Raw genomic sequence first — 15779 nt, forward strand, 5'->3', positions numbered from 1 at the left:
CGGGCGGGCGCGGGGAGGGAACGAGGGAGGGAGCGCGGGGAGGGAGGGGGCTCCGCGCCCGGCGCGGCCCCGGGAGGGGCGGGGGGCGGGAGACCGCCGCGCCCGGGGCTCGACTCGGCTCGGCTCGGCACGGAGCGGAGCGGAGTGGCTCGGCACGGGGGGAGCCCAACGCACACACGCGCCCGCACACACACACACACACACACGCCCGCCCGACCCCGCGCCGGGGCACCGGCTCCCGCACCGGGGAGCGACGATCGCTCCGCACCGTAGGGAGGAGAAGGATGGAGGAGGAGGCGGCAGCGGAGGCGGGCGCTCGCTCCACGCCCGGGCAGCGCCGGGCGCCCGACAGCGGGCAGAGCCGGACGGGCAGCGCACGGCGAGCGCGGCGCACGCAGCTCCGGTGCCCGCAGTCCCGATGTCCCCAACCCCAGAGACCTCAGCCCTGATGCCCGACTCCCCGCAGCCCCCCGCCCCGTTGCCCTCAGCCCGGTACCCCCAGCCCGGTGCCCACCGCTGGGCGCGGCCGTAGGGTGGTGAGTGGGTGTCCCCGGGGTGCATCGGGGCCAGGCCGGTTGAGAAAACGCGGATCCGCCTGCCCAGCCCAGCCCAGCCCAGGTGGGCGTGCGGCCCCCACCCCGTGCGGACCCCCCCGGGTCCGCCCCCCCTCCGGCTGGATGCCCCGCGGGGCGCGCAGCGCTGCGCTGCGGGGCGGGGGGCGAGGCGCCTCCCCCGCGCCATGCGGGGCACCGAGCGGCATGGCGCGGCACGGCGCGGCGGCCGCAAGTTTGTCACCGGCCCCCGCCCGCGGCACCGGGGCCCGCAGGCCCGGAGGCCGCCGCACCCCCGGTGGTGCCCGGCCGGGCCCGCTCCGCACCGTCCCGCACCGCCCCGCCGCTGACAGCCTCGCCCGGCCCGCGGCCGCGCCGCCCCCGGCGCCCGCACGGGGCCTCGGAGCCCGGCGGCCTCGCAGCGCCCTGGCGCGGCCCCGCCGTGCGGGCACCGGCTGCCCGGCCCGGCCCTGCCCGGCCACGCCGCCCCGGGCTGTGCCGGGCCCCGCGCAGCACCGCCCCGTGCCCGCCGCACTCCCGCCGCCCCTCGCCCCGGCCCCTCCGCCTGGCCCCGCGTACCGGCAGCTGAGGGGGGTCCCCGCTCCCGCAGGACACGGAGGGGAGGGCGGGACCCGGCCCCCCCTCCCGGCCCGCGGCGCGGGGGCTGCACGGGGACGGGCAGGAGCGGCCGGTCCCGGGGCGGGCGGGGGGCGCGATGCCGCCGCGGTGTCCCCGGTGCCCGTGCGGTGACACCGCGCTCCGGCTGGAGCGGCCCCAGGGGCGGGCAGGGCTGCCGGGGGCTTCCCGGGGCCGGGCCCCGCGGCGCTGCGGGGTGGACTCGGAACGGGGCGGTGCTGCGGGGACCGCGGCCCGCGATCCCGCGGGGGCTGGCGGTGTCACCGTTCCGCGCCAGTGCGTGCTGCTCGGACCCCCGTGGGCTCCGGTGGAGATCTCCGCGGGGTCCGTGCTGCCCTCACCCCCTCAGGACCCACTTGCATTCCCGGTTTACTCCATCCCATGGCGAAGTCTCTTCTTAGTTCGGCGCTGCCGTGGCCGGGGCCTCCGGGAGGTGGGCACGGGCTCCAGGGTGTGGCCACCCCCAGATGGCACATCTGGGTTGGTAGCCACACCTTGGTGTCACCTGCCGGGAGAGCCCTCCGCAGCCTCAGCCCCAAACCTTTACAGTGCCTAAGAAGAGGAAAAAACATCTTACACTGAGATCGAGCTCTGTTTTTTGCAGAAAAGGCCACAGAAACCTGGGGCAGTAGACGTCCCGTCCCCCTTTTGGGGGTGTGGGGGCTTGGAGAGCGGTTTGGGGCAGGGGTCCGTGGGCAGAAGAGTGCTGAGCCTGTGGGGGTGTGATTCGGGAATTGTAGCCAGCACTGTGACGGGTGGCAGGGTGAAACGTGGGGCTGCCAGAACCGTGGGAAGGTACAGAGCCAGGGGCTCCACCGAGGAAGGCCGTGAGGGAGGAAGCTCTTCCTGCAGAGGGGAATTACTCCACTTCTCCACTTTATATTGAGCCTTTTCCCACTGTTGCCTCCAGCTAGACTGTGGGTAAAAGAGGTGCTCCAAGAGGCATTTCAGGCTGGGTAGTGGTCAGGAAGCCAGGCTGGCACAGCCTGAGACAGGCACATGACCCCCAGGTTAATAAAGACCTGCCTTATTTGCATCCTGGTGCAATTAAAAACAGATAGTTTGGGTAACAGCCTCATGCTGCAGCTGCCTCACCCCATTCCCTGCAGGAATTGCACCCAGAGTTGCATGGTGCAGACTGGGAGAGCTCTGCATCCCACCATTGCATCCTCTGACGTGCTGCTGCTCCTGCCCATTTCATTAGAATCTTTAAAATCTCCAGGATGAGATAATTTCCACCAAAGAACTTTAAAAAGGTGGCGGTGAAAAATTCTGCAGCTCTTGTGTTCCAGGGAAATGGGAAAGTCTGGGGAATAAGGGGCATTTTCCATCAGGGACTGGAGCTAATCAGGTACCAGTCATGGGCTAACAGCAGAAATGCCAATGGGAATGATCTGTCGCAGTGCAAATGCGATAAGGAACCCTCATCGGGAATTCCTCAAGGGAATCAAGCTGGGCCTTGAGCTGCAGGGGGAGCAGGGGCTCCCTCACCTCCCCTCCATGCTGGGACACGTCCCCCACGACCCCCAGCCGTGGGCAGCCCCAGCTGTGGGCTCACCTCCACCCCTCCTTCCTGGGTAGCGGGACTCCTGCTGAGCTCTACAGGTCCAAGGGCACCCAGAATGTGGGGTCACCCACTCTGAGAGCCCTGAGCTGTGTGTCCCTGCCTGCTCTGCTCCCCTGGGCCACCAGAGTCTGAGATCTCAGCTCTGACCTGGCCTGAAGTACTGTTGCTGCTGCTTTTGTGATTACTGCTCCATTTTGCGCCTTTTTTATTTATTTATCCTCTCCCTGCTGTTTTTTTGGCCAGAATCCACATCATTGCCCCCTCCCTGACCAGAAACCAGAACGTGTTGCTAACACACCCAGCTGGGTATGGCACACTCTGCTCCTGCCAGGCTGCTGTGGGGAGACCCTGACCCTTTTGGGAGTCACATTGAGCAGCCAGGCTGGCAGGTGTCTCAGGATGAGCTGGGATCATGGAGCCTTCTCCTCTGGCAGGGTGGTGGCAACTGGTGGCAGCAAAGGTGGCTTGTAGTTCCTGGCACCAGAAGAAGAGGGATGAGGTGATGCCTCATTTGCTCCATGTCACCTCCATGTCCAGGGCTGGTTCTGCCTTGGACTCCTCAGCTCTCTCTGGGAAGGTGGGACAGTGGCTGGGGAGTCAGGGGATGGGTGTCCCATTGGGAGGAGTGGGGTGTCCATTTCTGTGGGGTCTGGAGGTTTCTCACTGGGTTTCTTGGGACTTTCCTGAAGAAGGATCCTCTGTGCTGCTTCCTCTGAGGTGGGCAGAGCTCCCCTGGGTTTGGCTGGTGCGGTGACACTGTAGAGAGGTGTCACCTGTCACCACAGCCCTCATCCTCCCACAATTCATGGGCTGTCCCCACTCTGATAGCAATCACTGGCAGCATGGGTGGCAGTGCTGAGAGAAGGTGACAATGTCAGAGTGGCTGCCTTGTCCTCCCTGCTGGCAGCTGGGGACAGGGCAGGGAGGCCACGAGTCCTACAGGGCACATGACAGGCCAGGCTGCTGTCCTGCTGAGCAGCCCCTCTTCCCCTGCTCCCCAGGGGACACGAGCTCAGGAGGGACATGGGACAGTCCCACCTCCTGCGTGAGAAACTGGATCTGCCATGAGCTCACAGGCTGACATTCTGAACCCAGCTGCTGGGGCCAAAACAAGGCTGCTCCTGCCTCAGGGAGGGAATTTCATGGATTGAGATTTTGGGTGGCTTCCTCTTGGACCATCCAAGGGAGTTTGGGATCCTCCTCACCCGCTCCAGGCCTCCTCACTGGCTGGAGAACTCTGCATTGCCCCTGGTGAGCAGCACAGACAGGAGCAGCAGGCACACGCTGTCTCTGCTGCCCTCCTCCTCCACATCCCAGGAGAGGCCCTGATGGGTGGGAATGTGGGATCACCAGGACAAGGCAGGGAGGAACCACGTTGTGCCTGGGAGCCAAGGGAAGGGCTGGCAGCTAGGGCAAGGGCAGAGTGATGGAGGGGAGGAGGATACAGTGGGTGAGCAGAGGTTGGGGTGCCAGGGGAGCCCCAGAAAGCAGGTGAGGAGCCCTGCAGGGGTGAAAGGGGTGCCCACTTGGAGCCCTGGTCACACTCCAGCCCTTTTCATGCAGCACAAGGCTCTGGAGAGCAGCTGGCTGTGGCAGAACAGGGCCTGCCCCTCTCCCATGCTGCTGTGCCAGATTGCAGCTCCTTTAGTGTCCGTCCCCCAGCCCTGAGCTTCCCAGTCCAGCCTCGGTAGCCATCGGGGGCTCCTAATTGCACCAGCAGACAAAGAGCTGGGCTCTGGCCGCAGTGCTGCATCTGACAGCCTGTGCCTGGGGACGCTGCTAGTGCTGCTTGCAGTCCCGGCAGTGGCCAGGCTGTGTGGGGGCTTGGAGCCCCCCAGGAGCTGGAGGCTGGAATGGCCAGCAATGCCCAGCCTCAGGCATCACCCCCAGGCTCCCTGCTGCTGCTGCTCTGCCAGCTGAGGAGCCCCCATGGAGGCTCCAGGTGGCCCAGGCTTGGCCAGGACAAGGGTGGCCAAGGAAGGTCCAGCTGGGAGCAGAGGTGGGGCAGGAGCATGGATGGGGCTGAGGCAGGGGAGGGACACGGGGGATGAACCCCACATCTCCCGCAGGTGCTGAGAGGGCAGGAGTGTGTCACAGCGTGTGTCCCATGGGCGTTCCCGTGCTTCCCCTTGTCTCTGCAGCAGGAGTTGGGGTTTGCCAGAGTTCTGCCGTGTGCAGAACGGAAGGTGCCACCTCTGCGGCAGCTGTGCTCAAACGGAGCTGCTGTGATAACACTGGCCAGGGCACATACACACACAGCTGCCTGTCAGGAGTACATCTGCCTCTGCTCACCCTTGCCTTGGCCTCAGCTCTGCCCTTTGGGGCCCTTTCATGTCCCCCCCGGGAGGTTTTTGGTGTGTTGGCTGGGCTGGAACTCGACCAGGTGTCCCCCAGCTCTGGGATGGAGCTGGTTCGGGGCTTGGTACCTGATCCCCTGGTGCAGGAGGGCAGCACTGCTTCCCACCTGCTGTCATTGACATCCCACCCTGACGTGTCACTGTGGGAGCGGCAGGGTGGCAGCTGGGACAAAGTAATCGGGGGACACGGGGATTTCCCCCTTCCCTTTCCAGGCAGCTGGGGACAGGCAGGGACCCGCCATCTCTTGGAGACCCTGAATGTGACAGCACAGCCCGGGCGAGGGGGTTCCCACTCTGGAGGGTGACAGGGCTGGCTACAGCTCCCCCAGGATGTTCAGAGCCGCAGGTATCGGTGTCACAGCGCTGTCACCGAGCTGCTGTGAGGAGCGGTGGGTGACACCACAGGCACCCCCGAGCCGCCGAGGGCCCCGGCCACCCCCGTTCCCGGGAATGGCCACGCTGCGGGGCGAGGGTCCCGACTACAGCATCTCGGCAGAATCTCTGGCTCAGGTTGTGCCGTGCTGGATACGGCATCTCCATGGAAACCCCCGGCTCGGGCGGTGCGGGCTTGGGAGATGCCATCTCCACGGAAACCGCTGCGGCGCCCGGATGCGGCCGGGATGCGCCGGGCACCGGGTACCGCTGCGGGAGGAGCGGGGTGTGAGCGCGCCCCTGCTGCGGGGCGATGGATGCTGGGGAGACTCGAGGAGCGGGGTCCACCCCTGTCCCCGGCACGGGACAGGCTGGGGAGAGCATTTCTGAGCCGGTGTTCCAACCCCGGACTTGCCTCCCCTGCACTGTTCGTCCCGAACTGTGCCAGGCTGAGCCTCTCGCCTCCCTCCGGTCGGGTGCTCAGCCCCTCTCCCACCCCAGGGAGTGGAGATCAGGCCCATTCTGGGGAGGACCATGTCCAGCCCATGGGGGCTGGAGGTGTTCAGGACATGGAAATTCCCCGATCCCAACAAGCAAAGGTACAGGACTCCAGGGACCCAGCCAGGGTGCTCCAAAGCAGACCCAGTAATCGCACTCACATCCTGAGCTTGGGAAGCCAGAGGGACAACATTTCAGCTGCAGAAAGAGCCCAGACAAATTATTTTACAGGTTATTTATAGCCTGCATTAAAAAAGAATAACAAAAAAAGAAACAAAACAAAAAAATCCTCTACCCCCAAAAAACAGCGACCAAAAGCCTTTTGTTTGTTGATTTAAAATCCGCTTTTTACTCCATCCCGCTCCCACCGGCCTCCCGGGACGCCGAGTGCAGGAGCCGGGCTGCACCGGCAGCTCCCCGGGTTGGAGCGGCCCTCGCTCCCGGTGGCTCCGTGCCCGGGGGTCCCGGCGGTGGCCGTGCCCGCCCCCAGCCCTGCCCGTTGCCCACCGCCCATGTGCCAGCCAGGCGGGGCGGCCCCGGGCCCGGATTAGCCCCCGCTCCCCGCTGGCACCGGGAGCGGCTCGGCCGCCCTCGCCGCGGCTCCCGGCTCCGTAAGCCCGGCTTTGACGTAGCCCAGTAGGAAAGTAGGCCAGTAAGAGCAACCGCAGCCGCTGGCGGCTCTCGGGGGACGCGGCCGAGGGAGGGCTCCGCGCTCGCTCCGCCGCGCCGCGGCTCCCGCGGCCACCGCGCCGGCCGGCGACAACAGCGCTTTGTCCCGGTTCTCCTCGGCTCGCAGCCTGCGGCCGGCCCTGCTGTCACGGGGACAGCGACCATCAGGCCGGGGAAGTCCCTGCAGGGAGCCACCCCGGCCCGCGGCCGTGCCAGGCTCCCCGGGCTGTTTCTGTCCGCTCTCAAAGGGCTCTCGCCCCTTCCCGCCGCCCTGGGAGCTGCCAGTGGACATCCCTGGCATGCCCCTTTCCTGCGGCAGACCTGAAGTGGGTTATTAATTGAAAAACCCCAAGCTCCCGTGCCCAGTAAATCAATTTCTGCAGAGAAGTCGGGCGGACACGCACTGCCACGATCGGGGGCTCCAGAGGAGCCTCTGCTGTGGCAGGAGCCTGCAGGGGCCGGGATGTCAGCACCAGTGTCCCCCCGCACCAGGGTCCCTCCTACACAAGCCAGCAGCTCGTGCTAATGCTGTCCCCGTTTATTTCTGAAGCATCTCTGGATACTGGAAGCCCCAGTTCAAGCCAGTTCAGCCCAGTGCTGCCGTTCCTCACAGGATGAGGCAGATCCAGATGTGTAGCTACAGCTGTTCCCTCCCACGCTGAGCATCACCCACACTCAGGCTGCCAGACCCAGCAGCTCTGTGTGAGGGATCCACACGGGGATCTGTGATGCAATGCAGACCTGCTTGCCCCAGCTCTGAACTGGTGCTAGACCTGCCGGCCTCGCTGCTCTGCAGGATCTGCGCCTGGGGATTGCTCTGGTGTCACCATCTTCCCGGCCCTGGAGGGGAGCATCATGACGGAGCTGGGGAGGTCCCGGTTCAGGCTGGGGCAGGGCAGTGCCCCCTCCTCAGGGACAGAGGGGACGCCACGCACGGCAGCAGCATCCTTGGCCGTGGGGTGGGCCAAACTCGGGGACTGAAGGCGTATGGGTGTTCTCTCTCACTACAGAGGCAAACAGCAGGACAGGATCCCGAATCTCGCATTGCGAACCCCGAACCCCGCATCCCAAGCTCTGCTGTGACAGCCCCCCCGGACCGTTCCCAGCCCGGGTACCCCGAGCATCCCGGGGCTGGAGCGGAGGAGGTGGGCTGGCTGCTGGGACAGCCCATCGTGTCCAGCCAAACACTGTCCGGGCTGGGGAGGAGGAAGGCAGAGCCATTGGCCGGGGCAGGCGAGGGAGGGCCCCGGCAGAGGGACAGGGACAGCGGTGCCGCAGGGATCTCCCGGGGCTGGGGGACTCTGGGGGCTGCGGGCAGCTGCAGGGGCTGGCAGGGGACGCTGCCTCCCCTTGCTCAGGGCTCTTCGGCCTTTGCTAAAACAAACAAACACCCCCTGCCCTTCACGACATGCCCGGAGCGAAGGTTTCCCATGGCAGAGGCTGTGCTGGGGCCACCAGCTCGCGAGGGGCTCTCGGCGTCACGGCACGGAAATGCTCTCCGCTTCCTTTCCTTTTTTTTTTTTTTTTTTTTTTTTTTTTTTTTTTTTTTTTTTTTTTTTTTCCCAAGCCACACAACCGTGGCCCCGTCACTGCCCAGCGCCCTCTGACCCCCCGCCCCGGGTGCTGCGGACACTCGGGGGGTTCCCCGGCAAAGCCGCGGCTCCGAGGGCCCCCAGTCCCCTCCCAGCCCAGGGAGAGGCAGCGCCCGCAGCCCTGCGGCGGTCACGAACACCCGCGGCTGCACGGGGGTGTTCACAGTTCATACCCCGGCCCCTCACAACGACCCCCGGTTCCTGCTCTGCGAGGGACAAGGGCAGCCCTGCCTGGGGACACGCCGTGCCCGGGGCGGGCAGCGGTGCCAAAGTGGGAGGAGGCGTCCTTGACACGAGGGACACATTTCCTGGGATCAGCAGCAGCTCCAGCTCCTGCGCCGGGGCCGGGAAGTGTTTCTGCAACTGGCACTAAGCACAGCCCAAGTTGTAAGCGGGGGGAGAGGTCTGGAGGGATCCCTGCCCAGTCCCTAAGGCTCGGCACATCCCTCCACTTGTGCTGGATGCTCCAACCAACCCCTGAGAGGCATTTCACTGTCACACTCCGAGGGGTGGCTGGGCACAGAGCTGGGGCTGGAGGTGGGCAGCAGGAATGGGGGCTGCCTGTGGACAGAGCCAGCTCCCAGCACATGCAGAGCAGCAGCAGCACCTGACAGAGCCATTTCCAGGTGACCAGGTTTATTAGGGCTGAGCAGGTACTCTGAGAGTGCAGGTGGACTTGAGAAACACCCCCAAGGTGTGCTCAGCATGACAAGGTGGGGAGAAAGCCCCTTTGGCCACAATTCAAAAATCTCTATAGGTACAAAAATGGGGATATAAAAGACAAAGACACAGGACAGGATATTGGCAGCTATTCCAGGCCCTCACCATGCTCCCAGGCATTGCCCCACTATGAGCTCTTGACTGAGCTCTCACCTTCAACTCAGTCAAAGCACCCAACCCTGCATGGACCCCAAGGACAGGATGGAGGGCACTGGCTCAACCCAGCCCTGGACACCGCCAAGGCAGCCACACAGACAGCACAGGAAGGGCAGCCCTGGGTTTTATTGCAGAGAAAGAGGTAGAAGGAACTGGACAGAACCAGGAGTTGCTCCTGGTTCCTCTGCTGGCTCCAGTTCAAGCCCCCAGGCTGCAGGCACAGAGCTACCTCGCCCTGCGGTGCTGGGGCTGTGCCTTCTCCCCAGGTACAGGCTTTCCCCCCACAGCCTTTCTCCCAGGCACAGCCTTCCCCTTGGGCTCAGCCTTCCCCTTGGGCACAGCCTTCCCCTTGGGCACAGCCTTCCCCCCAATAGCTTTCCCCCTGGGCTCAGCCTTTCCCCCCACAACCTTCCTCTTGAGCTCAGCCTTCCTCCTTGGCATGGCCTCTCCCCCCAGCCTGGCCCCGCCCCCGGGGGCTGTGTCGGGGACGTCCTCTGCCGAGATGGGCTGGATGATGTGGCCGCTGCGGGTGATGACCCGGGGGGCTGTGAGCTTCTGGAAGGCGCGCTGAGTGTTCCACGTGGGGCCCACTGGCGTCCGCATGCTCTGCTCGAACTGCTGGTGCCGCTCGAAGGGGAAGGGCAGCTCGCTGACCTGTGGGGATACCGCAGGGGTAACGGTCCTGATGAGCCTTCCAGCCCACCTTTTCCAGCCTCCAATGGCCACTGTTGTGGGGCTACTTGTCCAGGACTCACTCACACTCTGCTTCCCTTTCTGCTGCCAGCAGAGCTAAGAGGGCTGGAACAACCACCACCTCCAAGGGAGCAGCCCTGTACATCCCTCCCCCTTCATTTCCAAGCTGTTTGAGCTGGAAGCCAAGCTCTGAGCATACAGGCAGGGACTGTGGATGCTTTGGGAAGGGATCACAGGGATGCCCCAGGCATGCCCAGCTGGAGCTGCCCTGGGGGGCAGGGGTGCCCACCTGATGCGCTGCCGCATGGATGTTGCGCTTCTCGCTCAGGATGACGTGGGGCAGGTGCCGGTCCTTCCGCGGCGGCGCCGGCGGCGCCTTGATCAGGAACCTGTGGGCAGTGAGGGGTCAGGGCTGGCACAGGGCTGGGCTCACCCCTGAGCTCTCAACCACTCACCTCTTGACCTTCCTGGCGCTGGGTTTCAGCCCCGAGCCACCCCACTCGCCCCAGCCTGGCAGCACCAGGTTCAGCGGCTGCGGCTTCGTCGCCTCCTCCGCCTTGCGCTTCTCCCGGCGGAAATCTGCCACCACATCGTCCCCAGCAAAGGCCTCTGTGATCACTCCACGCTGCTCCATGCCGCCCTCCTGCACAGGGACCAGGCACGGGGGGTTAGGGGTTACTGGGAGGCACTGGGAGAGGCTTTGTGGGTGCTGGGGAGAGTGGGAAGGGGGTGAAAATTACTAGGCATTACTGGATGGGTGTTTTGGGTACTGGGGAGCATGGCGAAGGCCTGTCCTGCTCACCTCCTCCTCCAGAACCACAGGCAGGCTGGGGCAGTCCATCTCCTGGGGATTGCCATCCAGCACAGCCTCCAGGCTGATAATCTTCCTCTTGGCTGCTGTTTTCTCAGTCTGTCTGTCCCCAGCTCTGCCTTCCTCCTGCTGCCATGCTCGCTTCCCTGCCCTCGGGGCTACCAGCTTCTCCTGCTCTTCCACAGGCTCCTCCTTGGCCAGATTCTCCACATCCTCCATGGTCTGCACACGGTGCAGCTGCTCTGAGAGCAGGAGCTGCTCCTGGGCCTGAGGGGGCAGCTCTGGCCCTGGGCTCACCAGCTCCTCAGCACAGGCTGGGGAGACTGGGTTGTCTCCCAGCTTCTCAGCACAGGCTGGGGAGACTGGGCTGTCCCCCAGCTCCTCAGCACAGGTTGGGGGGACTGGGCTGTCCCTGGGCTGCTCAGCACTGGCCTCAGTCTCATCAGCACCTACATGTTGAGGGTAGAAATGGTCACTCCACATGGCAGAGAGTCAGGACAGCTGTGTGAAACCAGCCAAAAACTGTCCCCTAGATCTCCCTTCCTTAGTCCAGCCCCCCAGCACTGCCAGCCCACCCAGCTCAGGGCCTCGAGCTCCTCACCATGCTCCTCACTGTGCCTCTGGGGGTTCCGCTCCCGTCGCTTCTGCTCGAAGTCTTGCAGCAGAGCCTCTTCCTCAGACAGCTCCTCCTTCTCCTCCTCCTCCATCTCATCCTTGTTCTCCACAGCACCAGGCACTGTGTCATCTCTTGGACCCTCCTGTGCCTCAGGCTCTGGGGCTGGGCCACTGGGCTTGCCCAGCATCCAGGGATTAGCCCCGGTGGGTGTGGGCAGGGCTGGGGTGTCCCCCTGGGGCACCTCACACGGCTCCTCCCGCTCCTCGGGCAGCTCCACCCGCACCTTCTGCATCAGCTCCTTGTTCCTGGCCAGCTGCTCCTGCATGGCCTTGCGGGCCTGGGGGGCACCGAGGGGCTCAAACACAGGGCACAGACAACACTGGCAACCTTCCCTGCCCACCTCAGCCTCCCTCCCTTCCCCAAGCAGCGCTGAGAATCCTGTCATGGCATTCCAGGGGATAAATAGGTTATAAAAGATAGAGAGCCTTTATAGCATGGCTTGGAGGGACAAGACAAGGGGCAATGGCTGCACACTGACAGAAGGCAGGGATAGATGGGACATTGGGAAGAAATCCTTCCCTGGAAGGGTGGGGAGGCCCTGGCAGAGATTGCCCAGAGAAGTTGTGGTTGCCCCATCCCTGGAAATGTTCAAGGCCAGGTTGGCTGGGGTAGGAGCAATTTGGTGTAATGGCAAGTGTCCCTGGATGAAAGTGAAACTGGATGAGCTTTAAGGCCCCTACCCACCAAACCCTTCTGTGCCTCCATCTCACCTCAAGGTCATACTTAGCCATAATGGCTCTGGATCGGGCCCATTTCCCCTTGTTCTGGTGCTTCAGGCTCATCCGCTCCTGGGGGAGGAGAAGCATCACACACAGAGCTCCCCAGGGAGCAGGGCCCTCCCGAGGGGTGGGCAGGGGTGCTCAGGCAGCACCTGCATCCTGAGCTGCTCCAGCTCCTCCAGCCGTGCCAGGGCAGCCTCAGGGTCCGATTTGTGCAGCTGCTCAAACTCCTTCAGGGCCTGGCGCCTCCGGCTCTTCTTGAGCACACGGTGGTACCTGGGGCAGGGGGTGGCTCAGGGGCTGGGCAGGGCAGGGGTGAGGCAGGGCCAGCCCTCCCAGCGTGCCCAGCCCAGCTGGGGCACAGCCCAGCACAGCCTCAGACTCACTTCTTGCTCTTGATCCGCTTCGCTCGCCGAGCCTTGGCCTCGTAGTAGGACTGCACTGCCCGCGCCTTCTGCAGCTCTGCCCGGCGGCACCGCGCCTGCCGGAGCACCAGGGCAGGGTGAGCAACAGGGACAGGGGGAGCAGCAGGGACAGGGGGAGCAACAGGGACAGGGGGAGCAACAGGGACAGGGGGAGCAACAGGGACAGGGGGAGCAGCAGGGACAGGGGGAGCAGCAGGGACAGGGGGAGCAGCAGGGACAGGGGGAGCAGCAGGGACAGGGGGAGCAGCAGGGCAGGGGGAGCAGCAGGGCAGGGGGAGCACCAAAGTGAGCAGCAGGGGCAGGGGGAGCAGCAGGGCAGGGGGAGCAGCAGGGCAGGGGGAGCACCAGGGGCAGGGGGAGCACCAGGGGCAGGGGGAGCACCAGGGGCAGGGGGAGCACCAGGGCAGTGGGAGCAGCAGGGCAGGGGGAGCACCAGGGTGAGCAGCAGGGGCAGGGTGAGCAGCAGGGGCAGGGTGAGCAGCAGGGGCAGGGTGAGCAGCAGGGGCAGAGGATGAGCACCAGGCAAGACTTGGGGAGAATGGGATGGGCACCCGGAGCACAGGGTGAGGAATGGGGCTAAGGAAGAGGCTCCCAGAGCCAGGGCCCAGCAGGGTGAAGCCTCACCTCCTCCAAGCTCATGGCCTGCACCGAGGCCACCTCCTCTGCTGTCAGCAGTGGGTCTGTGATGGGCTGCTGTGTCTTGTGGAGCAAGCCAAAGATCTCCTGCTCCAGTGGAGTTCGGGCCTGTTGGGACAGTAGACACAGCAAGAGGATGAGAACTGCAAGGGCCAGCACTCCCCTGGATGTCCCCATCCATTCCCACTACCCTCAAGTAGCTCTGTGGAAGACCCAGAGAAGTGACCCGTACTTGGGGGACTGTTGTCACAGCCCCACTCACAGGTGCCACATCACAGCCCTTGGCCAGGCGAGGGCAGGCAGAATTCCTCACACATTACAGAAATGTCTCCCAGCTGCCAGAAGTGCTGACCAGGTGGCACCACACAAGGAGCATGGAGCAGAGTTCCAGGCCATGCAATGACATGTCCCCCCAAAACAGAAAGGGACCTTTGGGCAGGTCAGTGTGAGTGACAGGTTTGGTGGGAGCTTAGCAGGGGCTGTCTCCCCTCACCCTGGCATCTGAAAACTCCCAGGGATGGCAGTAGCTTACTCCAGCAGCACAAGCCCACAGGAACTTGCATTCAAAACCAATCACATCCCTCTTTTGTAGGGAGTGTTTCCAGGCATGCAGGATTTGGGAACAAATTCCCTCTGTGGGACACCAAGGGACACTTCCACGTGCCTGGTCCTGAGAGGCTACAAGGAGGAGAGGGGACAGAGCAGACTCTAAATGCTCTGCTCACACCTCACCTGGCTTGTCCCAGATGGAATTTACTCCTGCTCAGTGTGAGGAACACAGACTGCTGCTCTGACCTTCCCCAGCTCAGCAGGCACCTGCCCAGTGCCAGCCCCACCTCCAGCACTGCCCCCAGCACGGCCAGGAGCCATCCCCCTGCCCCACTGATCCCCAGAGCCACCCCAGCCCCGCTGGGCACCTTCCAGGCCGAGGTGGCCCTCTCCAGGGGGGTGACAGTGGCGATGTCCTGCCGCAGGGGGAACACCAGCTGCTCTGCACGCCGGTTCTGCTGCACCACCTGCTGCCACCTGCCCACATCCTTCGAGGTGGTGACGTAGGCGGCCTCCCTCACCACCTGCAGGGGAACAGGGCGGGCAGAGAGGGCGGTGCTGCCATCAGGGAGGGGCAGGAGGGTCCTGGGGCTCAGCCCAGCCCCCCTGGTTCCCTGCACTCACCCTCTTGGCCTCCTCTTTGCTCAGTGGCAGCTCCACCGCCGCCCTCCGCTTCACTCTGGCCAGCTCCTTCCTCACACTGCCCAGCGTGGATTTGGGGTGGATGGGCTGCAGCAGCTCCGACAGCACCAGCTTCTCCCCAGCACCTGTGCACAGGTGTGACGCTGCCAGGTGAGGAAGCTGTCCCTGCCCAGACCCCCAGCCCTCCCGGCTCCCTGCCTCACCTTTGCAGGTGACATTGAACTCGGACACCTGCCCGCTGGCCTCCGAGCGCTCCGCCAGCTTCCGCCTGCGGGAGAGGGACAGAAAACAACCGCAAAGGTTCCTCGTGTCCCTCGGGTGCCCTGGAGGGTTTGGGAACGGGAACCACCCCACCTGCCCCGTTCCTGTGCCGCAGGAGCCCCGGAGCCGCCCCGCGGGACCCCCGCACCCCCCACTCACCGTTTCCGTCCGGACAAGGCGCTGATCGCCTCCAGGAGCTGCCGGTGCCGCCGCTCGCCATCCTCCTGCCACAGGGCACACGCGGTCACAGAGCGGCCCGGCACAGCGGCGGTAACCGCAGTGCCGCGTGCGCCCGGTGTCCCCACAGCACCGCCCGGCCGGTCCCGACACCCCCGGCCAGGCCACGCCGCCCTCCGCTGCGCCCACCCCGGCCAGGAGAGCGCCCGAAGCCCCGAAAACAGCGGTGGGGGCCGACCGTAGAGCCCGTCGCGTTCTCTCCTCCTCGCTCACCCCCTCCTCGCTGTCGCTGCCGCTCCCGGCCGCCGCCGCCGCCGCTGCCGGATCCTCCTCCTCCGCCATGGCCCCGCACGCCGGTACTGCCGCAAAGCGCCGCCGAGTGTCGCGCCGAGCCCTCTCGCGCGGCCGCAAAGCGCGCCCCTGTGACGTGTGGGTTGCCATGACAGCAGGGCCGCGGGCGGGGCGGGAGAGGCGGTGGGGACGGAGGGGAGCCGGGAGGGATCGGGGCACGGACACCGCCGTGCCGGCCGCGGACGGGGTGCCCCGGGGGCTCCGGAACAGCTCTGTGCCCCCCGTGGCGCTCCCGGTTCGCCGGGCAGCTCTGCGGGTCTGCACTCCGCCCGTGACCCTCGCGGGTCCCCCTGCCCCTGAGATTCCGGGGTTCGCTGCTTCCCCCGGGACGGACCCGCCGCACCTTCGGCTCCTCCCGCCCGGCGGACCCGGCTCCGGGGCACATTTCTGGGGTTGATGGGGTGCGGACGGTCGTGTGAGCGAATACACGGAGCTCTCAGCTGCGAAGGGCAGCCGGTGTCTGTCACCGCAGCACCCGCGCTCGCCCTCTCAGTCGCTCCCCTCCATGCCGGGCTATGCGCACGGGGGCTCGGGCGCGGCCCTGCCGGTGCCGGGGGGACCACGAGCGGTTCCCCGTCTGCTGGCGTCTCCATAGCAACAACCGCGGGAAAAGTTCGGTGTTTTCCCGTCGGGTTCGACGCTCCGGGCCCTGCCAGTGCTGGCGGCCACGTGCGCGGCGGGAGCGCCGTGCGTGGGACTGCCGGGGGCGGGATGCCCCGAG

General features: G+C 65.3%; 1 protein-coding gene across 5 annotated transcripts; it reads right to left on the reverse strand.

The window, feature by feature from the left end:
- Nucleotides 1-9226: 9226 nt before the first annotated feature.
- On the reverse strand, nt 9227-15218 carry UTP14A (UTP14A small subunit processome component). 5 transcript variants are annotated; one of them, XM_079319133.1, is made up of 15 exons: nt 14981-15218; nt 14690-14754; nt 14473-14537; nt 14252-14394; nt 13996-14151; nt 13067-13186; nt 12404-12498; nt 12170-12293; nt 12009-12086; nt 11224-11575; nt 10614-11071; nt 10267-10454; nt 10101-10200; nt 9545-9772; nt 9227-9460 (listed from the first exon to the last, which is right to left on the reverse strand). In XM_079319133.1, exons 1-15 carry the CDS (start codon nt 15146-15148, stop codon nt 9344-9346), a joined length of 2457 nt encoding a protein of 818 aa, XP_079175259.1. In that variant the 5' UTR covers nt 15149-15218; the 3' UTR covers nt 9227-9343. The 5 variants fall into 5 exon arrangements, with proteins under 5 accessions (XP_079175259.1, XP_079175258.1, XP_079175257.1 ...); XM_079319132.1 differs by having other exon boundaries at nt 9227-9442; nt 9527-9772; XM_079319131.1 differs by having other exon boundaries at nt 9527-9772.
- Nucleotides 15219-15779: the final 561 nt, after the last annotated feature.

This window comes from Erithacus rubecula, assembly GCF_903797595.1.
Source record: "Erithacus rubecula genome assembly, chromosome: 15".
Lineage (NCBI taxonomy): Eukaryota > Metazoa > Chordata > Aves > Passeriformes > Muscicapidae > Erithacus > Erithacus rubecula.